Source organism: Megascapheus bottae, chromosome 3 (genome assembly GCF_031878675.1).
Source record: "Megascapheus bottae isolate mThoBot1 chromosome 3, mThoBot2.hap1, whole genome shotgun sequence".
NCBI lineage: Eukaryota > Metazoa > Chordata > Mammalia > Rodentia > Geomyidae > Megascapheus > Megascapheus bottae.
In genome coordinates this window covers 22294958-22322075 of record NC_143511.1, presented here as the reverse complement: position 1 = coordinate 22322075, position 27118 = coordinate 22294958, and the positions used below count along the sequence as shown (strand labels likewise).

Sequence of the window (27118 nt, the reverse complement as noted above, 5' to 3'; positions counted from 1 at the left end):
TATCTCTCTTTTCACCTCTGTGCCTAGAAATGCGCTTTGTACTAATGAAGAAAGAAGAAAATGGAAATATTTCCTGAACTGAATTGTCAAATATAGTCACACAAAATTGTTCATTTGATTTCTTGCTCTAAACCCAGTCATGCACAATATTGCCTTGCACTACCTTTGTTGAAGGAAGCAAGGGAAAGTGATAGCTAGCTGGGTGTTGGTGGTTCAGACATGTATATTCCTAGTCACTCAGGAGTCTGAGATCTAGGATCATGATTTGAAGCCAGGCAGGAAAGTCTATGAGACTCATTTTGAATTAAACACCAAAAAGGTGAAAGTGGAGTGGTGGCTCAAGTGATTGAGTAAAAGCTATAGGATAGCATGTAGGTCCTAATTCAAGCATCAGTTCCTGCACAGGAAGGAGGGAAGGAAGGAAGGAGCAAGGAAAGAAGAAAGGGAAGAAGGGAAATACTGGAAAGGATTGAGGGTCATAAAATTTGAAATGTCCCCCTGGCCAAGCTCAAGTTAATCTTCATGAAAATATCAGGATTGTACCAGGGAGTGTTTTCTGTCATTCAGCTCAGTAGCAATACATGGTTAAAGATTCAAAAATCAGACTAGGCCTTCCATATTACCATTAAACACTCTAGGATCTACATGGCATTAGTTTTGGCTTCTTCAGGACTCTCTTCTCAACTGGTGAATTCTGTTTTTATACCTTTGATTTATATTATAATTTAACTCTAGGGGCTTTGAGGTTATCAGTTAAGTACTGTTTAAATATCATACAGTAAATGACTGGTTTATTTCTCCAGTTTTACTAGGAAAACTTATAGTAGCAATCTCAGCTGGAATTTCTGAAGTAAAAACTATAATTTAATCTTTTTCTTATATGTTATTGAATAAAATTATTTAGACCAAAATTGTGAAGTTTAAGGAAAGTATGGATGGGAGATTTTGGCCTTTAGTCTTCCTATTTCATTTCCTTATGACTTATGTTAAAGTCTGACAAATTTATTTATCACAAAATGGATATATTTTATCTAATTGTTTATCCCTTTAATATTTTGCCTTTATTTCCATGCAAATTTGTTACATACCTGGGCCAGCAATGCATGAACTGCCCCTTAAAGTAATCTAACCTTTGTAATAACGTTTTGTAGAAAGTAATTAGTTCTGTCTGGGAATCCTGCAGTAATAGAAAATACAAAGAGTAGCAATGAAGAAAGGAAAGAAAAAAATGTCTTCACTTGAGTAGTCGTAAGAGTAGAAACTGAGCATCTTAAAATTAAAGTGGCATGCAATCTCCATTTGAAATCTAAAGAAACAGAGGCTCAAGAGTCAGACAACAGAAACTAGGCCATGTGGTTTCCCAGTGTTAGAGTCAAGATTGAAATACAGTTTCGTGTCTATATGTCTTCTGTTGCGTGTATGTACACTGCTTACCAGCTGAATTTTCAACAGAAGATATCCATAGCTTTTCATTATTTCTCTAAGCAGATCCAAGCCAATTTTTGTTGAGCCACAGTGCCATTCTATATTTTATTGAAGATAAAGAGTCTCATGGATTTTTCTGCCCTGGCTAGTTCTGATTGTGATCCTCAGATCTCAGCCTCCTGAGTAGCTAGGATTTACAAGCATGACCTATCAGTATGCAGCAACCACTAATATTTCATGCACTGCATTGTTACTGGAGTTCAAACCATAGAAATTTTAGCTGGAAAGAATCTCAAAAATTGATTCCCTTTTTTTTTTCCTCGCGTAAGTCTTATCCATCTTTAAGAGATGCACATTATTATTGTTAGAAACATGTTGTATGAATGCTCTGTTTACCAGAGCCAGATTTTCTGACCTTTCAACAGTTTAGACTTTAACTGCTTCCCAAAGTTTATTAGGTTAACTAGTCCATTATGACTTATTTCATTCTGTGTGTTGTATATCCATGTTCCACTCTGTCTTTTTTTTTAACCTAGTCTTTCTGTCAACAAAGTGATACAGACGATAAAGCATAGTCTCAGGCTTCTGAGATTCCTAGAGCTTTATTCATAGCAAGTACACAGTTAATAAGTATTGAGAAATGGATAGAATATTTTGTCATATCTCTGACTCAAAACTAAGGTTTATTTTACTTGCTATTATCAAATGGTAAGCATTCCTTTGTTTGATTTCATATCTGACTACCCCTTCGTTTATGTAGTAAAAATTCTAAGAGCAGAAAGGTACATGCACATTAAATACAATGTCAGTGATTTTTGTGTGTACATATGTGGGTATATTTTAAGATGTCTATGTATCTTGATTTCAAAAGCAACTGAAAGCTTATAAAAACATTTATGTACCAATATTCTCAATCTAGTCACAACCATAAAATCAGATTTCCTGAATCAAATTTTCCTCTGGGTTTGTATTGATTTTTTAAAATTGTATTCTATTTTTTTGCCAGCCCTGGGCCTTGAACTCAGGGCCTGGGCACTGTCCTTTGGCTTTCTCAAGGCTAGCACTCTACCACTTGATCCACAGCACCATTTCTGGCTTTTTCTATGTATGTGGTACCGATAAATCAAAAACAGGTCTTCATGCATGCTAGGCAAGCACTCTACCACTAGGCCAAACTACCAGCCTTCTATTGATTTTTAATATCCTAAATAACTCATTCAGGTAATTTAAATTTTAGAGTCTATATAAGTAATCTTTAATGCATTAAAATCATTCATCTGAATACTAAATAGTTTTGGGGATAAGGGAGAAAATTGTGTTATTTAAGGGGTGTATTTAAGGAACTAGATCATTCTTCTATTTACATACTCCTTTTAAAGATTCACCTCCATTCTGGAAGTATTTCCCAGATGGGTTACATCAGTTATTTAACAATAAATTTAGAAAATAGTCTATTGACCACCAGTAACATAAAGTACATATGGTCCCTATCAACCACAGGACCTTAATAATAAATTACCTTTCCATTCTGCTGTTGCCTTTCCACCCATCAAGGGATAAACAACCTGTAATAAGCTATTTATAAAGTTACAGGAAAGAATAGAATCACACTTATTTAAAGAGACAAACATGGATTAATTCCCTGAGAGTTACAACTATTTTCATCAAAATTAGTATTTATCTTCATAAAATGTTATTCTTACAATTCTCGTCCATTTCCAGACATCTTGAACCCACCAAAGGGGCACTGGGCAGGTAGCATAAGATAGCAATTTACCCTAAAAGAAAACAAAAAAGTAATTTTTTTCTATAATGTATAGGCAATACTGTACATATGAAATAACTTCTAAACTGTGAATACTAGAAATTGATAAAATTTTATAGGAATTACATTTACATGAATTTAAGTATAACAAAATATAAGAAACATCATGAAATATAGTACAGACAGTATGTATATCCATATATTTCTCAGAAATGAATACAATCATACAACCACATATGTAAATAGACGGTAAATGACAAATATGATATGAAGGGACGGATAGGCATTTATTGGAGAATGGAATTTATTGTATTGTGTTCTTTACCACCAATAATCCATAAGCTTCATAATTTTCTTAATGTTTATATACTTAGTAGGCTAAAATCAACTTTTGTTGTAATTATAATCCAAATGATACTCAATTTTGTTTTTATTACCTGGCTCAGTAACCTGCTAATACACAGGTGTTAACAGGAACTAGACTGCTTATCAATTTATCAGATATCCTAAAGTCTTGAAGATATTTATACAAAAATTGAATTGCAAAATAGGAATAAATTCAAATTTTTGAAACGGGATTAAGACAAAGGGTCTGGTAAGAAGATAGGTGTGCATTCCATGAATAATTTGTTTACCTTCAAATATCCTAGTATTCTATGTTGGCAGATAAATCCATCTAGATAAAGGACTTTCCTTTCCTTTCCATTTCTTTTCTTATTTTTTGGCTGTGTCAGGGTCTTAAACTCAAACTCAGGAGAGGGGCACTATCCCTTAGTTACTTTGTGTGTGTGTGTGTGTGTGTGTGTGTGTGTGTGTGAGAGAGAGAGAGAGAGAGAGAGAGTGTGTGTGAGTGTGTGTGTGTGCGTATGTGTGTGTGTTTGGCCAGTCATGGGCCTTGAACTCAGAGCCTGAGCAGTCCTTGGGCTTTCTCAAGGTGACAGCTCTATCACTTGAGCCACAGCACCACTTCCAGTTTTTTCTATGTATGTGGTATCAAGGAATTGTGCCTGGATCATTGTGCATGCTAGGAAAGCACTCTACAACTAGGCCAAACTCCCAGCCAACCTGTCATTCTTTTTGTTCAAGGCTAGTCCTCTAACACTTGAGCCAAGGCACCACTTCTGGTTTTTAAATACAAATCAAAACTACATTGAAAGTCCACCTTACCCCTGTTAGAGTGGCCATTATCAAGAAAACTAATATTACAGATGCTAGTTGGATGTGGCCAAAAGGGAACATGAATATACTGCTGGTGGAAATGTAAATTCGTTCAACAACTCTGGAAAGCTGTAGTGAGGTGATTATATAGAGATTCCCTTTGACTCAATAATTCTATTCCTGAGCATTTATCCAAGAGAACACAAATAAGGCCACATTTAACCTACCAGCACAACCATACTCATTGCAGCATTATTTACCATAGATAAGAACTCGACATAGATGTCCTTTAGTGAACAAATGGATCAAGAAAATGCGGTATATACACAATGGAATTCTATACTTCCATCAGAAAGAATGATATTGCACCTTTCATTAGTGGAAAGACTTGCAAAAAAGTATGTTAAGTGAAGTAAACTAGACCCAAAGGACTATAGATTGCATCATTTTCTTCATCTGTTGTAACTAGAAAGTATCTATAAATCTACAAGTAAACACACTGGATGGTAAAAGACAAAAAATTAACTTTGACCTGATAGCTACAAGACACTAAGTGTTCACACAGTGAAAGTGAAGGAGGATATTCTTAGAAGAGGAGCATGGATGCTCAGTAGCTTTGTGCATATAACCATATAGGATGATGTTTATTGATATGAATCCCAAGAAATGAAGAGTTTTTTTGTTATTTTGCTTTATATTTTTGCTTTTCATTTTTTCTTCTTCGTTGCTGTTTTCGATTTCTCTACTTCCTGTCTTGTATGCGTGTTTATCTGTTTGGAGGAGGGTAAAGGTAGCAAACAAGTGGTGGGATGAAGGATGGACAAATGTGGAAGTGATACTCACTAGACACTATGCTGAAAATGAAGCATATAACTAGTTTGGGAGTAGGGACAGGAGTATACATTTTTACACTTTGACTTACCACACTACTCCCGCTTGCAGAGCAGAGGAGATGGTTAGAGCTTTATCAAGGTCTTTGGTAAAGATCCCTGCGGCTAAGCCATAGCTAGTATTGTTTGCTCTCTTGATCACTTCATCTACAGTTTTGAACTTCATGATCTGTTGCACTGGTCCAAATATCTATATCAGGAAAAATGAAAACAATAAATAAAAGCAGATTTAAACTCAGCATTTCAAATGAAGGCATAGATAGGTTCTCCTACCCTTCTCTGTGTAGAATTTGTGTCAAACTATTTCTGTGGAAATGACGATTTCAATTCGTTTTTTTCTTTTGGCTGACTCAGAAAGTGATTATCTCAATTTTTTTCTTCCTTTCTGTCTCTCTCTCTCTCTTTTTCTCTTTTCTTCTCTTCTCTTTCTTTCTTTCTTTCTTTCTTTCTTTCTTTCTTTCTCTCTCTTGCTTTTTCTTCCTTCCTTCCTTCCTTCCTTTTTTCCTTCCTTCCTTCCTTCCTTTTTTTTGTGGGTCACGGGGCTTGAACTTGGACTGGGCACTGTCCCTGAGTTCTTCAGCTCAAGGCTACCACCCGTAGCCAAGCCCCACTTTCCGTTTTCTACAGGTTAATTGGAGATAAGAGTCTCAGGTCCTTTTGTGTCCAGTCTGGCTTGAAACCTAGATCCTCAGATCTCAGCCTCCTGAGTAGCTAGGATTACAGGCGTTAGTCACTGTGCCCAGCAACTCTCCCAATTTCTGCCTTCTGAGAAGATAGGATTCCATGCATTAGCCACACAACCTGGTTTCTATTTGTTTATTTCTTCTTTACAGAAACTTGATTATGCCTTATTCCTTGGTTTGACAACATGTAAGGCATAGAGAAGATAACTTCAGAGCTGGGTGTTGTGACACTTGTCTGAAATCTCCGTTATCAGGAAGGAAGACAGTTGAGGACTCAGCTCAATCAAGTTTGATGCATGTGTAAGTACAGCTATCTAGACAAGATAGAAGGAACTGGTCCAAAACTGTCTTTAGGCAAAAACACAAGACCCTTTCCAAGAAATAACTCAATGAAAACCTTGTGAAATGGCTAAGGTGATAGATTTCATTCTTTGTAAATGAGATGTTCTCAGTAAAAACCACCAGGTTTGTAAAACAAACAAGCAAATCATAAGTAACAACAAAAACAAACCAAAGAGCCAAAAGAAAGCAAGGAAAAAGAAATCACACACACATACACAAAACAAATAAATAAATAAACATAAGCTCTCTTTCATATTATGAACATAAAGTACAAAGTACAACTTTACTTAAGGGAAGGATTATGATTTCATATCTTTGAGCTACTGCTATCTTTATCTTAGTGGATGACAGAGCACATTCATAATACAAAGCCAGCTTATCTTTATCAAACTCTACCTGTTTCAAAGTCCTCAGAGTCTACAAGATAAATTACTTATCTCTTCTAAATGTAACCTTATTATATATTATATCTCTAGAAAACCTTTGTTATCAACTTATTTAATCTCATCTACTATTTAACCAAAATAGACAATGTGCTAAACAATATAATGATACATCATATATACTAGTAGATATGTTATTTGTATATTTAAATCTTCTACTTTCATATGTACGTGGCTTCCGGTATGTTTTTAGCTAATTAGACTTCATAATATTGTGAATTCTATTAAATATTTGTCAACTAATAACTATATAGACATATACATCATGTATTTATAATTTATACACATATAAGTATAAAGTATACTGTTGAGAACATGCAGAAGGTGGGGATGAATGGCTCACATGTAGAAAAAATGAGAAAGGAAAACATGGGCTCTTATCTCTCAGAAAATAGAACTCAAGCATTTGCTTATTCATTTACTTGTGGTAAGAATACTTAAAATCTTTCCTCGCAATGTTCAGAATATGACAAATTGTTGTTAATTATAGTCATCATACTGTACAGTATGTATCTGATCATATTCCTGTGCCTAATGCAAATATGTGTCTTTTAGTCACCATCTCACTACTTCCCCCATCACTTCTCTCACAAACACCCTGGTAGCCACCATTCTCCTCTCTGGTTTGGTGAAGCTGGCTTGACCATATGCTACCCATAACTGAGATAGATCACTTAGTATATGTTTTCCTATGCCCCACCTATTTCATGTAAGATAATGTCCTCTGTGTGTATTTGGTTATTACATATGTAACAGGATTGCTATTGTACCAGTTAGTTTCAAGCTCTGAACAACACTCAGTGACTGTTGGTCATCTTGCTCAGGGTTTGACTAGAAATTTTTGTTCCTTATTACATGTGGCATTAACCATAAATAAGCCTTTATGGATCTTACTTTAAGAGTATTTACTGAGAAAGTTATCAAAGACATGAGAATATTTTCAGAGAGAAGGGGAGGAAGAGAGAAAGAAAGCAGGAGAGAAGTATATAGCAACAAGAGAGAAAGAGTAACCGAAGGGACAGAGCAGAAAGAAACAACAGACAATTTACCTCCTCTTTGGCAATGCGCATCTCATCTGTAACATTAGAGAAAACTGTGGGTTGGACAAAATATCCTTTATTCCCCCAGCGTCCTCCTCCGCATTCCAGTTTGGCTCCTTCTTTCTTCCCACTCTCAATAAGATCAAGGATTTTATTATGCTGCTCCTTGTCCACCTATTTGAAAGATTATCATATGTATAAAGTTAAACTTCAATGGTTGGACCTTGAAAACGTAGGATACTTGTTAATCATTCTAATGTTGAATCCCCATAGAATTCAGAGCAGTTCCTATTCATTCTTGGGTGCATTTATTTCTCATGAATTTTTAGGAAAAAAACATGGAGAATATTTACATTTAGGATATAAGATTATAGGAAACACGTGTTGGCACTAGGATCACATATGTGTCACGGATGGTTTTAGCTCAATTTGATAGTAAGGTTTAGTCATGATCTTACTTATTTGACTGAAAAAGAGGTTTGGTTACATAACTCCACATAAAGCTTCTATTAGAAGTTGTTAATCAGACTATGAATTTAAAATCATGACATTATCTATTTCAAGTCATAGGGTTTTCCTGCCTGTGACCAGTATATAGACTGATAAGAATCCAAATCCTGCATAAATCCTGCATGTGTATCAGAAGGAAACTGAAAAAAATTTGTTGGGTCCGGGGAGTTTGGCCTAGTGCTTAGCATGCATGGAGTCCAGGTTCAATTCCTAGGTTCCACATATATAGAAAAAACAAAAAAACAGAAGTGGTTCTGTGGCTCCAGTGGCAGAGCATTAGCCTTGAGAAAGCCTAAGGACAGTGTTCAGGCCCTCATTTAAGGCCCCAGGATTGGGAAAAATGGTGGGGAAGTCTGTAGAATGACTGAAAAAAGTATGGACTTTTCAGTCTTCTCCCTAGGTCTGATAAATCTCTAGGAAAAATGGAGGCATACCTCCATTTTGGACAGAAATTTTTTTCTCTTTTTAAGGGCATATTTGGTTTAGTTGGTAAATTTCATTTCACCATAATCACATGGGGTTTTTAGGCGTTTTCACTTAGGCTAAAGAATTTGGCTATTTTTTTATGGTTTTTTTTTTTTTTTTTTTTTGGTCAGTCCTGGGCTTGGGCTCAGGGCTTGAGCACTGTCCTTGGACGTTCTCAAGGCTAGAGCTCTACCACTTGAGCCTCAGCACCACTTCCGGCTTTTTTTTTCTATATATGTGGTACCAAGGAATCGAACCCGGGTCTTTGTGCATGCTAGGCAAGCACTTTAACCACTAGATCTTACCACTATACAAGTCATCAGCTTGTGTACTACAGTATAAAATCTAAGAGCTGATTGCATAGTTCAGATAGTCAATTTGTACGTTTTTCTTTTCCTTCCTTTCCTCCTTCCCTTCTTTTCTTTCCTCCTTCCCTCTTTCTATCCTGCCCTCCCTTTTTCTGTTCCTTTCTTCTTGTCATCCTTTTTGTACTGGTGTATCAGTACTGAAGCTTGCACTGATGGGATGAAGTCAGGGCCTGACTGCCATCTCTTACCTTATTTGCTCAAGAGTGGCAGCCTACCACTTCAACTACACTTCCACTTCTGCCTTTTTGGTCGTCAATTGGCAACAAGAGTCTCACTGTTTTTCTTGCTGGGGTTGGCTTCAAACCATCAATTTTAGGTCCCAATCTCCTGAGTAGCTAGAATTTCTAGTGAGTCAGTAGTAGTATCCAAAACAAACTGTATATTTTTATAAGTTTTACTGTGTATTTTCTTTGATTCCTTATATTTGATGGGTTGAAAAGAATTTTTTTAAAAAAAGACAGACAACTCTCTAGTTTAAAGAGAATAGGTATACAAATCACTCATGTCTATATCTATTTATTTAGCATCATTTATCATTTACCATGATTCCAAAATCCCAAGATTTATACCACTATGCACACTCATCGAAGAGGAAACAGAATGAGAGAAGTCAAACTTTTAAAAATGGCCAGTAATTTAAAAATCTATCACTCAAAACCCTGAGAAAATACTACTTTGCTGAAGTCAGACATTTTATGTAGACTCAATGCCTTTTTAAATTAAAACACTGTTTTAAAGTTTTTAAGTACATATTTGAATCTATAAAGTCAAACAGGAAAATCGCTCAAAAATGGAGGGAAATTATACATATGAATATATATGATATAAATAATAATACACAACTCTATTGTAGTTGCTCTAACATTTAAATACTCTGAATGTGTTATCTCTAAAATAAGAAAAAATATTTAAAATTACAAATATGTTAGGCCATGATTTTCTCCTAATAATGACTCTCTTGTGACATTTATGACAAAGAGCCTGTAGCCATATTTTAAAATACTATTACAAAATCACAGTAGATTAAGCACTAGGCTAACACTTCAACCAGTATCTTTTTCCATAAGTGCTTTCTTACAACAACAGATGGATAACTGTAGGGTGTGTAAGTCCTGAAGAAGTTTTAGTCTTTTGTTTCTCAAGGTTCTAAAAAACCTACTTATCTTACTTAGTCAGAACTAACTGTCATACAAGTAAATTCACTTTCAGAGATTAAAAATCTTACATTAAAAAGTTAGATCAATGAATTATTTATTTTACAATTGTATAAACCAGGATTTTAAAATATGATTCTGACTCTTTCTCTTAGAAGGGATTCATTTCAGCCCAGTTTTATAAACTGAGGTTTAAATATATATATATATATATATATATATATATATATATATATATATTCTCCGTTGGGAGAAAACATTGGCTAGTAAAACTTCAATGTGAAGAATCTTGGAGTTTTCTCTTCTTATTGTATATATGTATGTATGAATATATATATGTATCTTATTTGTCGGTAAAGAGATAGGACTTCATATTTATATAAACATGTAGGTTTTTAGAAAGAGACAATTATAGCAGAAAATATACTAAAATTCTTTTGGGGAAAGTGATATCAGTTTATAATGGAAGCAAGGTCCTTGACATTGATTTGAAAAGCTACCAAATATAATCACAATTGGCCACTAAAATAGATTTGTCTTGTTCTTGTCTCTTGAAATGCCATTCCTCTTGTGAGTTTTCAAAACTCACCTGTGGACCTTGAGTTATTCCTGGATTCAGAGGATTACCAAGAACACATTTCTTAGTTCGTTCAACACTCCTTCTCACAAACTCGTCATAAATGGTTTCTTCCACAAAAAGTCTAGAAGCAGCTACACAGATCTGGCCCTGGTGAGAGAACACGCCGTGGTGTGCAAATTCTACGGCAGAGTCCACTATAATAAAAATAGTCACAATGAAGAGGAAATACTTTCTCAAAATTTTATATACCTATATTATATATATATATATATATATATTTCTCACAGGCAATACAGTGTTACAGAAAAGTGACATATGGTATAGTCAAACATAAAATTAATTTAGCCCACTTCTTATAAGTAAGGTAAAAATTAATTATTGTGGTCCTGTATTTACTATGGAAACAGCAGCAAAAAAATACTAGAACCTGGGCTGGGAGTTTGGCCTAGTGGTCGAATGCTTGCGTATCATGCATGAACACCTGGGTTCAATTCCTCAGTACCATGTACATAGAAAAAAAGCCAGAAGCGGTGCTGAGGCTCAAGTGGTAGAGCTCTAGCCTTGAGAAAGGCCAAGGACAGTGCTCAGGCCCTGAGCTCAAGCCCAGGACTGGCAAAAAATAATTACTGGGGGTCAGGAGTTTTCCTAGTGGTAGAGTGCTAGCCTAGCATGCACGAAGACCTTGGTCCAATTCCAAGGTACCATATGCATAGAAAAAAACTGGAAGTAGTGCTGAGGCTCAAGTGGTAGAGCTCTAACCTTGAGAAAGTCCAAGGACAGGACTGAGGCCCTGAGCTCAAGCCCAGGACTGGCAAAAAAATGAATAGAACCTGAAGGAAAAGGCAGTAATTATTATGGCTTAATATGAACATCACTAAGAATGTGAATTTTTATACTAAAATTGAATGTTATTACAAAGAATTATTTTACAAAATATTTTTATAACTATTGATAGGTAATAAATATGTTCATACTCCATTGCTGTGAATATACTCCATTGTTATAACATGTAAATTAACTAAGTATGGATGCAATATTTTTGCCTAAATATAAGTTTTCTTGAGATTCTACTTTTACCTAGCTAACAAAAAATCTGAACTGTCTAATGTTGCAAAAAATTTTGAAATATTCTTAAATATTTTGGTGATTAGCAAAAGTGATAGGCCTGAGCAGCAATAGCAACTGATATTTACAATCACTCTTCCAAATTACAATTTTATTGGTAAGGAAAGCATTTTCAAAATCAGTGTAAAATCACACTTATTGGTTTGATTTACATGGAAAACTGAGCCTAGTGCTTATCTGGGAAAGTGTGTGTGTGTGTGTGTATGTGTGTGTGTTTGTGTGTGTGTGTGTGTGTCTTGATCAGTCATCTTGATCATTGGGGGACTTCTTGATCCTAGTTCTGCAAATCAATTCAACATTAAAGCAACTAAGGTACACAAAAGTGTTTTACAGACAGGTTTGGTGAATTAGAATTCTTGTTGCATTTACACAATGATTAACATGGTAGTAATTATTTTTTTAACAAACCCTTCAACTAATATCACAATAGTATCTGATTCCTCAAAATACTTAAAACTTTCTACTTTTAGCCTCATTAACCTCATATTAATAATGCACAGGGATATTTGACCATCTATTTTGACTACTGAGTTCCTATTTACAAAGGAATTATGAAAATTCTATCTGGTAATATAACAACAATGAACCTACAATAATAAATGTTGGATTGCACCACCACTGTAGACTTAGAATATGTAAACTCAATTATTGGAGGTAAAAAAAATGTTTGTAAATAGGTTTCATTTACTTCTGGCCTTTTCATTTAATGCACACAGAACCCAGGGCAAATGGACAAAGAAAATATATGAAATCACCATCTCCCTGTTCTCAACCCAATATGTACGGTGTCCCTCATCTTACCTAATCAATGCTAATAATTAAAGACTTACAATTACTAAAAGTGCAACACTTATTTTATTTAAGGTACATATGATGACATCACATCCTATTCTCCACATTTTAAGTTGATATGGACTATGGTTAATTTGTTACATTTCCAAACAACCTTATTTGTAACATTCAAATTCACTCTATTGTTTGATTTGATTTCATGAGAGGAAGAAAGATGATAAATGAACAAAGGGGTGGCTACTCACAGTCTGCATCAGCAAACACAATGCAGGGGCTCTTTCCCCCCAGCTCCAGGGTGACCCTCTTCAGATTGCTTTTCCCAGCAGCTTCTTTGATTAGCTGGCCAACCTGAAATGGATCATTGCTAAAGATTTAGTCTACCTGCCTAAAGAAAGGTTCATTTAATATTTAAAGTTTATATCATGTCTGTGCCATTCTAAAATATGTTGAGGAGAAGCATGGAGTAGCATTTTCAAAGATTTAGCACCTTCGTATATAAAAGGCTCCATCTTCCAAGTTTATACAAATGAGATGAATGAGAAAAATGCTCACAGGCAAGAGAGTGGGTAATAGTGAACATAATAGTGAACTATATGTGTGGCAGGAGGTTATTTCCTTGTCATTCAAACTTCATCTGTGAATTGACTAGACATGTCATGACACAACTGCAGCGTATCTTTTTTTTGGAGGGTGGGTCATGGGGCTTGATCTCTGGGTCTGGGCATTGTCCCTGAGTTCTCCAGCTCAAGGCTACCACCCTACCATTTGAGTCACAGCCCCACTTCCTGTTTTCTAGTGATTAATTGGAGATAAGAGTCTCAAGTTCTTTAGCACCCAGGCTTGCTTTGAACCATGATTCTCGTATTTCAGAGTAAGTAGCTAAGATTGCAGGCATGAGCCAGGCTCGGCTGCAATGTATCTATTTTATATTTTATTCTTCTACTAATGCTCAGGAGTCTCTCTCTCTCTCTCTCTCTCTCTCTCTCTCTCTCTCTCTCTCTCTCTCTCTCTCTCTCTCTCTCTCTCTGTCTCTCTCTCTCTGTCTCTGTCTCTCTCTCTCTGTCTCTCTCTCTCTGTCTCTCTGTGTCTCTCTGTCTCTGTCTCTCTCTCTCTCTCTCTCTCTCTCTCTCTCTCTCTCTCTCTCTCTCTCTCTCTCTCTCTCTCTCTCTCTCTCTCTCCTATTCCCTTTTCAGTGCCCCCATAACCTAGCTTCTCTCTCTCTCCTATTCCCTTTTCAGTGCCCCCATAACCTAGCTTCTCTCTCTCTCATATTCCCTTTCCAGTGCCCCCATAACCTAGCATTTTCTTGCATTTTGTTGACATGACTCATGATTTTCGAAAGGATAACATAGAGATTCTGTCAGAGCCTGCATTGAATTGTACTATACATACATACATACATACATACATACATACATACATACATACATACAACACACACATATATAATGTATCACATATTTATATTTCTCTAATTGCCTGCCACTTTCTCCAACACAGTTTAGGTCAGTGGGCTAGAAGAAAAATTGGATCTGTGCTATATGTTATGACTGAATGAACTGGAATTCTGTAATTTTGGTTTCTTCTTTTATGCTAACTATTCCTTTGCAGAAAAAGACATTTATTTTTTCTATTTCTGTATTACTTTTCATTAAGAACATTTTCTTCTGTTTGTTTTTCTGTCTCCAAAACCTAATGTGTTTCAATAATTACATCTTCTTTATTGTATTTACTGACAAATCAATAACATGATTTTTGCCTTTTTGTTTTTTTTAATTTTTAGGGACGATTATTTTATTTTCCTTCTGTTATTCTTAGTGTTTATTCCTAAATCTTTATGTAGGATTTTTAATAAAATGGTTTTATTTCAACTAAATAAAAATTTAGTTTGCATGGGTACTCATCTAACTGTTGCTGTACAATATAAAATGTGTCATTAATATTTTGTTTTATTTCAATATGTCATGGGGTTAAGTCAAATTCCAAAAGCTAGGTTTGTAAGAATAATATAAAAGTAGACTTTTATTGGAAAAAATCTGTTTGAAATTTACACTTGCTTTCACAACTTATGGTTTCCCTTCTTTTCCTTCCTTTATTCTTTCTTCCCTTCTTCTCTCCCTCTTTCTTTCTTCCTATCTTCCTTGTCTCCCTTCTTTCCCTTCTTTCCTCTTTCCCTCACTCCCTCTTCTCTCTCCTTTCTCTCCCTCTTCATTTCTTCTCTTCCATTCTTTATTAGATGGTATCTTTCTCTATAGCCCAAGTAGACCTAATACCTGTGTTACTTCAATTTCTTCCTCCCTAGTATTGGCCTTATAGGAGTAGATCAACCCAGCCTCCACAATGGGTTTCTGAGAACCATTTGCTAACCAAAATAATGAAGCATTTTCAATTTTGACATGAAATATTTTGTTCTTCCCCCTTTGGACTGTCCCTGATTTCTCTCTGCTCTCCACCCCTGCACCCCTGCTTTTTATACCTTTCCTAGTTAGAGTTAGGGTTATCGGAAGAACCCTATGGAAGCAAATCCCCTTTGCCTTGGCAAAAGCTACAGATGTCTAAGAACTAACACAAAAGCTGGACAGAAATAGGAGCCAAGAATAAGAGGGAATTTTACAAATGAAAGGTTGGCTTGATTTTTCGCACAAAACTAGCTAGGGAAAAACAAGGCAATCATAATTTTTGTACCATGATATCTTTCTTTTACATGGCAAAACGTCTCACCATTATTTTCCTCCACTGTGTTGAAGATAAAGATAAGAACTGAGACTGGAAGGTAAGCAAGGTGCTCCAGGACATTGTGGCCTGGCCTTGGAGAGTAGAAATACAAGCTCTATTGCAAATGTTCTCACTCACTCTATCTTCCCTTATGTCATCCGGATTTTATTTTAACCCAATCTAGTGGTACCTTGAAATGATTAACTTACTAGAATGTGTCTCATTGATAAAACCATGCTGACTTATGTTTTTTCCTAGAAGAGAATTTGGCAAGTTTCCTAATGTAAGCCAAGCAACAGACTCAAAGCCAAATGAGAACCCTCAAATAGATGCATAGGAGTATTCAAGTAGGGATTATGAACAATGCACAGTTTGATATGTGGCTCCTAAAATCAGTGTTGGCATTTAAGTCTTCAGTATTTCAATAAGAAGTTCTTTTCCTGTTGCTTTCTGAAGAACAATGAAGGTGGCCTTTGAGAAGACTCAGGCAAGAGATAGAAATAAGTAGGAGTTGCTATGCACTCTCAAACTGTTTACCAAAGACAACAGAAGCACAAAAGAAAAGACTCCATATTTAGAATGTTCTTAGGATAACAGAAACAAGGTGTAAGCTGGAGAGGGAAACATGGGGTAGTCATGGTAGAGTAGTTTTGGCTTACGTAAAAGTGAAAGCCTAGGGAAGTGAAATGATATATGGAATAATGAGGAAGTGAGAAGGCATGTAGAGTAGAGACACTTTGCTGTCATACTTGCTAAACTAATGTAAAAAGTAAAGACTTTGGGGAGGAAAGAAACAATGGAAATGAGTTCTTAAAATGTATGAGCCAAGCCCTTTTTTAGTGTCTGATATATAGTTAAGTATCTTATTATTAGTTAATCTACTTTCATTCTGTGCAACTCTGCATGATGGATATGACAGTGACTATTATGCAAGAGTATGTAACTTTGGGAAGACACATTGCTAAGGGAAATTGAATTTGAACCTAGATAGATGTTCTTGATTCCTTTACTTTCGAAGGTTCTCTTAGATAGGTAAATGTCCTCAAACACTACTGAGGCTCAGAAGTGACACAAGAGAAATAAGCAGTGATAATGCTTCTGAAATCAGGGGAAGAGGATCCTCTTGAACAAGGGAATGTGTAATCTAAACCCCAAAATGGTCTGAAATCCCTCCCTGCCTGGGAAAGTTCAGAAGCTAATTTGCAGAACCTGTGCCTTCCTTATGTACCTTTTCTGCTGGGTTTCAAACTGAGCCTCTCCCTTCCTACAGCTGTTACTACATCTGACACACTAATGCTTTTTCATACACAGGTAATTCTGAATTCAAGATTTTCTCCTCCTTATAAGGATCTGCAGAACTCAATCTTTTACAACTCTATCTCTAAGAAAAACAAAGAAAAAGTACAAATTGACTTACCTAGATTTAATAGATCATGAGAAATAAAATTTGACATCATTTCAATCCTTTAGGCATCATTTTCATGTATTGGAACAAGCCATACATAATAAATTACTCAGCAACTAGAATGTTCTTTTTCACCGTCTCCCACCCTCTTCCCCAACTTTTTCTTCGTCTTGTACTACCCATGGTTGTTGTCTTATTTTTGTCTTTATATTTGTCAAAATGGGAACCAGGGAGAAAAGGTAGGCCAGGCCATTGGAAGCATCAAGAAGACTGGGTTTCTGGTTCCCTTCAGGATATTCAGGGAAGAGAGAACCCCAAATAAGGAACTCAGATTAAGCCACTACTGTTTAGTTTTCATAACCTATACAATGCAGTTGCCTTCATTCATAAAAATCTCTGTGGTCTAATACATGTTTTCTATCATAAACTTCACCAATCCCATGACATAGGCTCAGTGGCTGTACTTCTCCCAAGAGAAACTAAGAAACCCACTCAAACAGTTTATTTCAGTCCTTCTGGCTTTTTGTAAGAAGTGTTTCATTTCCTTCATTCTACTGCTGCTTATGCAGTGTAAACATATCTGAAAGCTAGAAACAAGAACAAATCATGAAAAAGAAGTTTCATTTGAAGGCAGTGTCCGCTTAAATATAGTTACATAGAACACGCTGGTTATGGTTGGAGGTTTTGGCTGATTACATGGTAACATACCTCCGTTGATCCGGTGAAAGCCACTTTGTCAACATCCATGTGAGAAGAGATGGCTGCTCCTGCAGTAGGCCCATAACCAGGAACAATGTTTACCACGCCAGGAGGAAACCCTGCCTATGAGGTAAAATGCAAAGTAGGGAAAAAAACCCCTCAGATTTTCATTGTAAAATGAGTATAGGGTAGAGATAACTTCTATATACTAACGTTTTGCTTTGTTCTACCAGGAGAAAATTACATGTATGTGTTTATCTTCCTTTCTTCTTCATATCTTATTTTTTTAGCTCACATAAGATAACTTCAAAGGATGCATTATTGAGGCACACTTTCTCCTAAGGATAAATCTGTGGATCACTGTATCTTTATGTGAATGATAGCATCTCTGAATTTCATAATACAGTTTAAAAACATACTCTAGGGAAGGGAGTATAACCAAAATTGGCTAGTAAGTACAAGGCTTTGAATTCAATTCCCATTGCCTCCTCACCTCCAATAAAATAACGTATATAAAGGGTATTATTAAAATACTTAAAAGAAATAAAAGACAATGCACTTATCCTCTGTTACAAAATTAAAAGGTTAAACGGGATCCACATTTTTAGCTAGTAGCTGTCATTGCTCAGTGCTTATATGGTATATATGTTTATTTGGTTATTTGAAATAGGATAGGGAAGGGTGAAAACAAGATGAGGGGTGGGGGTGGGGGGAGGGAAATGGGGACCAAGAAATGAGAAAGGGTATCAATGTTTGTGAAGTAATGCACCTTCTATCTGGTGAATACAATGTAACCCTTCTATTAATTACAATAGAAATATATGAAAGAAAAAAGAATTGGGTTGCAAATCCCCATTTATATCATTTATTCAGTAAAATATTAGCCAAGCACAGTTACTTCTTTAGGATGAAATTTCACAGACATCAATCTCAGGCTCATTAGCAATTTCATATTATTAAAATTAATTTCCCTGATTTTGACATCTCTTTTGCTTATTTTTAATTTGACATACAGAACATTTTGAAGTCATGTGTTAAGAGTTCCTGCATAGTTTCTAAATTTTATGCTTCCAGTGACGACATTGTTTTGGTTTTGATGAAGAATGAAAAGACAAGAGATTGCTTTCAAGGCATGGTATATCCTCTCAATTAGGATAGTTGATGATAATCAGTTTCATGTGCCCCTTGTCACTCTGAGTAAGAGGTAAAATGATGGGAAAGGGGATCTAAATTATTGATTCATCGAGATATATAAACATACAAAAATTTGGCTGATAAGTATAAACAAGCACATTAGCATATTGGTCAAATATTCCTTTAAGTTTAAACTAACCTTAAACTAACTTATAAAAGCTACCAGACCCTCAGTGGTAGACACCAACAAGCCTAACATTATAACATTTTAAAATGGTGCTTTCATTTCACTATGAGTTTATGAGTATGACATCTAAACAAAAGAAAGAATTGGTCACCAGGTGATTGACTCTAAGCCTTTAAGTCTACCCTCCTATTACGCATTTGGACAGCTTTCATTGGGCTGGCTGCCAGAAATTCCAGCCAGAGCTCTTGCTACATGAATCTCTACATGTACCACACAGGAGCCATTTGGAAAAAGCACAGTTTAGTCTTTTTTTTTTTTTTTTTTTTTTTTTTTTGCCAGTCCTGGGCTTAAGCTCAGGGCCTGAGAAAGTCCTTGGACTTTCTCAAGGCTAGAGCTCTACCACTTGAGCCTCAGCACCACTTCCGGCTTTTTTCTATATGTGGTACCGAGGAATCGAACCCGGGTCTTGATGTATGCTAGGCAAGCACTTTAACCACTAGGCCAAGCTCCCGGCCCCAAGGACAGTTTACTCTTTCACTCAGCAAGGTCCTTCTATTAGTCACTGTGTGTGTCTAGGGAGGAAACTTACCTCTTTTATTAAAGATCCCATGTAAAGAGCAGTGAGGGGGGTTTGCTCAGCTGGTTTGATAACCACAGTATTTCCACAGCTCAGGGCTTGCCCTGTCTTCCAAATGAACATAAGCAGCGGGGCATTCCACTAGGAAACAATATTTCACAATAGAATGTTGTGTTACTCAAAGCCACATGTGCTGATGACACTTCTAACATTAGAGGTATTCCATGTAGATGTTAAATAATAATTTCCTAGTATGGTGTAATCATTCATTTTATTCTAAACTATGGTTAAAACAAATGGTAAATGATAACTAGTTCTGCTGAAATCAGATAGAAAAATAAAAGGCAAGCCCCCAAATATGCTCAAATACTGTCATTTTTCTTTTTTTACTACCAGGAAAATTTACTGCATGGTTTTTTGTGTTGTAAGCCATCTGTACTCAAAAGTACGAACTCTTTCCTGTCCTTTAGGTGAGTTATAACAGATTCAATACTATTATTAGCAGTAGTGATATCTAGGGCAGTGTGTGTGTGTGTGTGTGTGTGTGTGTGTTAATTAAAACCAGAACCTTTTTCATGCAGATATGTGCTTTTCCTCTGAACAATACTTAGGACAAGTACTATTAGAGACAAAATGTAATATCTAGGGTCTAGAGGGGGAGTGTTTTTTGAGTTCAGATATTAGCAAAATCACCATCAGCTATGTGAATAAGAGAATTGAATTGTTCTTTGTATAAGAGTTTATTATGGATGATTACTGATAAAATATTGAGGATTACTGGAAATAGAAAAACAACTGGGCAGGGTGCTGGTGGCTCATGCCTATAATCCTAGCTGCTTAGGAGGCTGAGATATAAGGATTGTGGTTCAAAGCCAGCCTGGGCAAAAAAGGCTGTGAGACACCTATCTCCAATTAACCACCAGAAATCTGGAAATGGTGCTGTAATTCAAAGTGGTTGAATATTTTTCTTCAGCTGAAAAGCTCAGGGACAGAGCCCAGGCCCAACAAGTTCTAGTGCCACAACTGACAAGAAAAGAAAAAAAAAAAAGGAATGGCTCAGTCTTCAACACCTTGCTTAGCTTTTGAATTAATGAGCAATTTCATTAAAAATATCAGTATAAAAAATATCAGTATAGTTATACTGCAATTTCATTGAAATTGTGAAACTATAGAATACTTCATCATGTCTGATCTTTAGCTTTTTTCAGTATGTCTATCATATTTAGATGTTCTCCTTATATTTTGTCTAAAAAGTAAATCATCATGATTTCACAAAAACGCAGAGAAGACCGTAGTATCCCAAGTCTGTTCTTCAAAGATATATTCTATACAGTGTTCCATCTCTGGAATTCTTTCCTCTGTTTTAATTAAAGAATGTATTTCTCAATCTGAAAACTGAGCTTGCTCCTGTTGTCCATGCTAAGGAATGTTAAAGCAGAGACAGAGTAGTTGGCCACAGAAGGTCCCACTGAAGTCGCACAGCTGAGGAGCCTGTGTGAACACTGTGGGGAATGCCTGTAATGCAAGCTCTTAATAACGAGTACATAGTACATGTTTTAAACAGTGAACTGTTGCATAAACACTAAGTAATGCTAGGCTATTTTTCTGGATTCTCTAATTAATATCCAAGGTTAGTAAAGCAAGATCAAATTCAACATGTCCTACTTGTTGCACATATTAGCATTCATTTGAATTAGAAAGAGCAAAAGACTTTGATCCCTTCCCTCCCTCACCCCCAGTGAAAATCATCTGGAAGAATAACTTACAGGAATTATTTGGCCACAAACTCCAATTGGTTCACGTCTTGTATAAGTGAAAAGGTTTCCATCTGGAAAATATGGCATAACCCAATTCTATAGGCAAATGCATTTGATACTCATGAAAGGGTTTTAAAATTAATGTCAAAGGACTATGTTAACACTAATTTAAAAGGAAGGAAGGAAAAGAAATAAAGAAGGAGAGAAAGAAAAGAGAGATAAAGAAAGAGAAAGAAACAGAGAAAGAATTTTTGCTTTGCAAAGAAAAATATGACATCCTCCTCCCCTCCCCCCAGAAAGCGCAAATTGGAATGATAGAAACCACATGCAGAAAAAAAGTGAAAATAAAGATGTAGGGCACTAAGATAAACTGAACAATAACTTAATATTTATCCTTATTTTCAAAGTTTATCGACAGAGAATGATAGACAACATGAGTTATCTCTAGGTAAGTGAAGAACCATACTCAAACACATTTTCAGCAGCTCAGTGTTTTGGTAGCAGTATAATCTCTTCCTAAAAGGCTATTATGGTTTTAAAATAGTAAAATGTCTATCAGTAAGTAATAAGACTGTCTGTGGCTTTATACTAAAATGTTCCTTTTTATAATGCCCAAAGTGAAAGACATTTCTATGCCTTCCAATGTCAGTAATTCATGCGCATGGTTCATATCCATTCTGAGAATTTTGTTTTCTGGGTTCAGTTCGGGTTTAGTTCCCATGGAAGCTTCTTGGCTATTACAATAATTCTTCTTCTCAAGACCCATCTCTTTCAGTAGCTTTCCCATGATTTTGGAAGGTAAAAGTGTGGAAAGTAATAAATACACTTTTTGGTACAACCATTGTCTATTCTTTTAACTTTCAAGCTGGCACTTCTAACCAACTGAATGTTCTAATTAGGGGGGGAGGAAAATGGGGACCAAGACATGTGAAAGGGTATCAATGTATGTGAATTAATGCACTATCTAACTGGCAAATATCATATAACCCTTCTATTAATTACAATAAAAATATATGAAAAAAAGAATGCATACTAGGTTCAGTCCTGGAGGAATAGACTTATATTTACACAGCTTAAATTCTATTCTTAATGTTTCCAAAATGCTTTCTTATGTGAAATATTTTATATCAAATTTGTAATACCCTACTAAATACAGGATAGGTACACAGTCATATACAGAGATTATTAAATCTAGCTATAAGCACAGTTTCATCTTACTTTGGACTACTTGAACCAAATCAGGAGTTTGTTTAATTGGTCTGATATACTTCTACTGAGTCTGAACCGGCACAGTGGAGCATGACAGACTTATAATGGAACATGAAAGGAAGACTAAATAATTATATTAGAGCAAGGATGTAAAAGTCACTATGGAAATAGAATTCAAATAATTTCAGAAGGCAGTGTTGAAAAGTTCTAGCCCTTTGAGGGACAATTTACTTAACTCAGTAATTGAAACTATAAAGAATATACTCACCAGGCACCCGTGGCTCATATCTGTAATTCTAGCTCCACATGAAGCTGAGAATTGCAGTTAGAAGGACTCCTAGACTGGGAAGTGGGTGAGATTTTCTCACTAATTAACCACCCAAAAATCATAAAATAACGAAAGAATCTTCTTAATTGAATGTTTTCTAAACTACCCATAGTCCTGTCTTCTGCATGATTATACCCAACTTTAAAAATAATTTGTTTAATCTAAATTTAACTAATAAATTCAAAAATGTAAGGCCAGGAGCATGGCCTAGCAGTTGATAGAGTACTTGCCTAGCATCCGTGAAGCTCTAGCTTCGATTTCTATACCACATACACAGAAAAAGCCAGAAGTAATGCTATAGCTCAAGGGGTAGAGTACTAGCCTTGAGAAAGCCCAAGGACAGTGACCAGGTCCTGAATTCAAGCTACACACACACACAAAAAAAATGTGTTGGCTTAAAATAAAGGGAAAACTAATTAAGATTTATTTGGTTGGTATCTTCAAAGAACTCAGATCTATCACAGTCTGTTCACTACACATAACTCTGGTGGTTTCCCCAATTTACTTACCACTTGGTATGGTGGAGCCATGGATTTTATCAGCCCAGCCAGCACAGTAGCGCAATGTCTTGATGCAGATTTCTAACCCCATCATGTAAGTGTTAGAAAATAATTTTCCTCCATTGATGGACTCTATTGTCTGAAAAGCAAATCCTTCCATAACTAAAATTTCACAAAAAAATCAGAAGAAAAACTATATGGTCAATATTATAAGTCTTTATGTGCTAGAGCATTTTGAAACTAGAAGGAATCTTATACCATGTTGTCTAAGTCTTCTTCTAAAAAGGGAGATCTAAAAAGAGTGAAATATTAAACTGATTTTGGTCAGAGAGAAATATAGTAGTGGTGTGGGTGGATAGTATTTTCTATCAGAATCTTGATTATCTCCAGCTAACAACTTTTCTAGGTATTCTGCGATGATGATAGTATTATTTGATATTCTTCATTATTTGATAATGATGTTTAATTTTCATATTATACTTAGATATAAGTCTTCTACTCATACAAACTTAACATGTTTTTTAAATCTAACATTTTCTGTAGACTTTAAAGCTATGTACTATTCCCCACATTATTATTTCAAGAGTCAAGCTGCAAATGTAAACATTTTCTGGTCTAGTAGTCATTTTAGATTGACTTTCTTCTTCCCTTTTTCTTTTTCTCCTGAGCTCGTTAGGGTGTTATGTTCTTTGGGGGTGGTCAATTCCAGAAATGTACAAGTGAGTAATCATTAAAGTTATTCTGCCTCTGTACTAAACTATCCCAAAATTTAAACAAAAATTATTTTGTGTGTCTGTGTTTATTGTCCCCATAAAGGACTCATGCTAACAGAGGTAGTTAATACTTACACAGTATAGATCAGATACATAAGGGAAGTCAAAATTTATCAAAGCCTTTCTTGCTTTTAAGACATGTTAGCCCTGGATAGTTTTATTGTAAATAGCTTTTGGTTTTATATTTTGGCTTAATTTGAATTATTCTGTATATCTGAGTAAGAAATTATCTTTTAACTGTAATTACTAATTTCTTCAAATATAATAAAGCACTCCTGTTACTGCCACTTTAAAATTCTAAAGGTAACATTTCTTTTCCTGAAACTGAAGCTCAGTATTAGTTTGTGTTAAACTGGCTCTCTTATAGTGCCTGGCTCAAAAAGACAAGGAAGAAATGCCTTCTCCAACCCATGTATTCTGCTGGTTCATATAACTGAGAAAATTAATAAACACAACTGGTAGACATTAAAATGTAATTTCTCTAAACTATGATTTTCTGTCTTTATTTTTTATTTTGCCTTTGAAAAGGAGAGAAAACAGGCCTGGCATTTGGCCTAGTAGTTGAATGCTTGCCTAGCATGCACTGGAAGACAAGGGTTCGATTCCTCAGTATCACCTACTTGGAAAAAAGAAAAAGTAAAAAAAAGCCGGAAGTGGTGCTGAGGCTCAAGTGGTAGAGCTCTAGCTTTGAAAAAGTCCAAGGACAGTGTTCAGGCCCTGAGCTCAAGACCAGGACTTGCAAAAAAAAAAAAAAAAGAAAAAAAAATGAGAGAGAAAACTTTTTGTGAACATTGTGTACAGACATATCTTAGGAAAAGAAGAGATGGCCATTTGTGAAATCTTTTGCTGAGTTAGCCAAGTGCCACATCTTCTTGATACATTCATCTACTGAGGAACATCTAGGTTGATTTCATATCTTAGCTATGATAAATATTACAGCAATGAACATGGTAGTGCTACTAGCTTTAGTATGGCCTTGATTCTGAACATTTGGGTAAATGCCAAGGAGTGAGATTGCTGGGTCATAGGGGAGCTGTTCTGAGGAATTGCCATACTGCTTTCCATAGTGGATGAACAAGTTTACACACCCACCAACAGTGTAGTAGAGATCCCTCCTGGCCACATCCCCACCCACTTCTGTTGTTATTAGATTTCTTGATTATGACCATTCTAACTGGAGTGAGGTGGAATCTCAAAGTTGTTTTGAATTGCATTTTGTTTATGGCCAGAGATGTTAAACATTTCTTCATGTGTCTATTGGCCATTCTTATTTCCTCTTCAGGGAAGTCTCTCTTCAAGTCGTTAGCCTACCTTTTACCCAGATGGTTGTTTCTTTGAGGATGTTTTTAAAGAGATTTAATGTTTTGGAGCTGTAGGTATATTTTAGATATGAGGCCCTTGTCTGCTGTTAGTCTAGTGAAGATCTTCTCCAACTCTATGGGCTTTCTATTTAACTTGCTAACTATGTCCTTTGCCATACAGAAGCTCTGCAGTTTAATGCTGTTCCATTTGATAAAAATTCTTTAATTTGTTGTTTTTCTGGACATTTTTAAGAAAATTTTGACCTGTACCAAGGAGAACTAGTGTATCTCCTATTCCTTCCTGTAAAGTTTTGATCCCTCCAGAACTTTTAAAGTTCATTACCAACATAATGCCTTGTGAGTATTGCTGTTGCATTGGTTCACCTTTTTCTTTTTTGATTATTTTTTTGTTTAGATTTTTTATTGTAATGAATAGAAGGGTTACATTATATTCACCAGATAGATGGTGCATTACTTCAAAACACTGATATCCTTTCTCATGTGATGGTCCCCATTTTCCTCCCCCCTCCCCTCATTTTGATTTACCCCCTTCCCGTTCCAATTTCAAATAACCAATCAAGCACATATAAAATATATCAGATAACAGGGTAAAATATTGTAACAATATGAGATAACCAAGGGATAGCAAAAGAGATGAGACATAACATAGTAAATTAAAGATAACGATCACTCATTATATGGCTTTTGTTTCCTTATCCTGGAGGTCCTTACATTTAGTGTCATACTATTTGGCCTATGTCTCTAGAAAAAAAATATGGAATACTACACGAATTTGCATGTCATCCATGCTGAGGGGCCATGCTAATGTCTGTATCGTTCCAACTTTAGTATATATGCTGCTGAAGCGAGCACATCTTTTTCTTTTTTAAATATCCTATGTAAACTTATTTTTTCTTTCATTTTACCCCCTTTTGGTTTATCCTATTGTCACTGATTTTTATTTTGGTGCCCTGTGCTTTAAACATGTTTATCTGATTTAAAGAAGGACAATAACAAAAGACAGAGAATGAATCAATTCTGAATGTTTTTTGAGAGGTTCCAGTTTGGATATCATCCAATTTGAATTCTACTCACTGCTAGCACCAAACGATCTCTTTCAATCAGGTCTGCCAGCTTGAAGAGTAGGCGTCCCCTCTCTGAAGCATCCATAGTACGCCATGGAGAACCAATCTGGAAAGCCTGTCTTGCGGCCTTCACAGCTTTGTGCACATCTGCCTGTAAGTTATCAGGAATTCAATTCAATAGGCTTGACATATTGATTTGTATAATATAAAAGCAACAACTCTATAAAATAGATCATGCTCCACATTTAATCAATTCCCTACCACCATTGTAAGATGTAATGATTGATAATGAATAAATAATTTTAGGAAGATAAACACCACACCTATATTAATATTTGAATTCCTAAATTATAAGTGTTAATCATACATCTGTAAGATTCTTTGCTACACTTTACACATATTCAGTCATTTAATTCTCAGTAATATTATAAGACAAATGTATTCCCTAAGTCTGTGCGTGTGTGTGTGTGTGTGTTGTGTGTGTATGTTGTGTGTGTGAGAGAAAGAGAGATAGAGACAGAGAGTCAGAGAGACAGAAAGAGAGAGACACAGAGAGAGAAGGTATATAACCCAAAAGTTGTTGAACTAAGTTTTAAATGTAGGCCATCTATAGACAATTTCTTTTCCTCTTTTGGTTAGAAGGGTTATGTAGAAGGCTTAAGAGCGAATATAGCGAATATGTTCTAGTGACTTCAGAGAGTCTATCAT

General features: G+C 35.6%; 1 protein-coding gene and 1 non-coding gene across 2 annotated transcripts in view; both read right to left on the bottom strand.

Moving 5' to 3' along the window:
- LOC150065056 (aldehyde dehydrogenase 1A1-like) overlaps positions 1 to 27118 on the bottom strand; it is a 46268-nt gene that overhangs the window by 2540 nt on the left and 16610 nt on the right. The window contains exons 3-12 of the mRNA XM_090329636.1: positions 26421 to 26561; positions 23261 to 23390; positions 21224 to 21285; positions 19470 to 19598; positions 17569 to 17682; positions 12986 to 13088; positions 10833 to 11017; positions 7756 to 7920; positions 5271 to 5428; positions 3129 to 3203 (exon numbers count right to left, since the gene is read on the bottom strand). Coding sequence (XP_090185762.1) covers positions 3129 to 3203; positions 5271 to 5428; positions 7756 to 7920; positions 10833 to 11017; positions 12986 to 13088; positions 17569 to 17682; positions 19470 to 19598; positions 21224 to 21285; positions 23261 to 23390; positions 26421 to 26561 — 1262 coding nt within the window. The remainder of the gene's footprint in view (positions 1 to 3128; positions 3204 to 5270; positions 5429 to 7755; positions 7921 to 10832; positions 11018 to 12985; positions 13089 to 17568; positions 17683 to 19469; positions 19599 to 21223; positions 21286 to 23260; positions 23391 to 26420; positions 26562 to 27118) is intronic.
- Positions 26095 to 26198, bottom strand: LOC150065057 (U6 spliceosomal RNA). Its single transcript, XR_016535087.1, has one exon. It is a non-coding gene; the product is annotated as a U6 spliceosomal RNA (small nuclear RNA).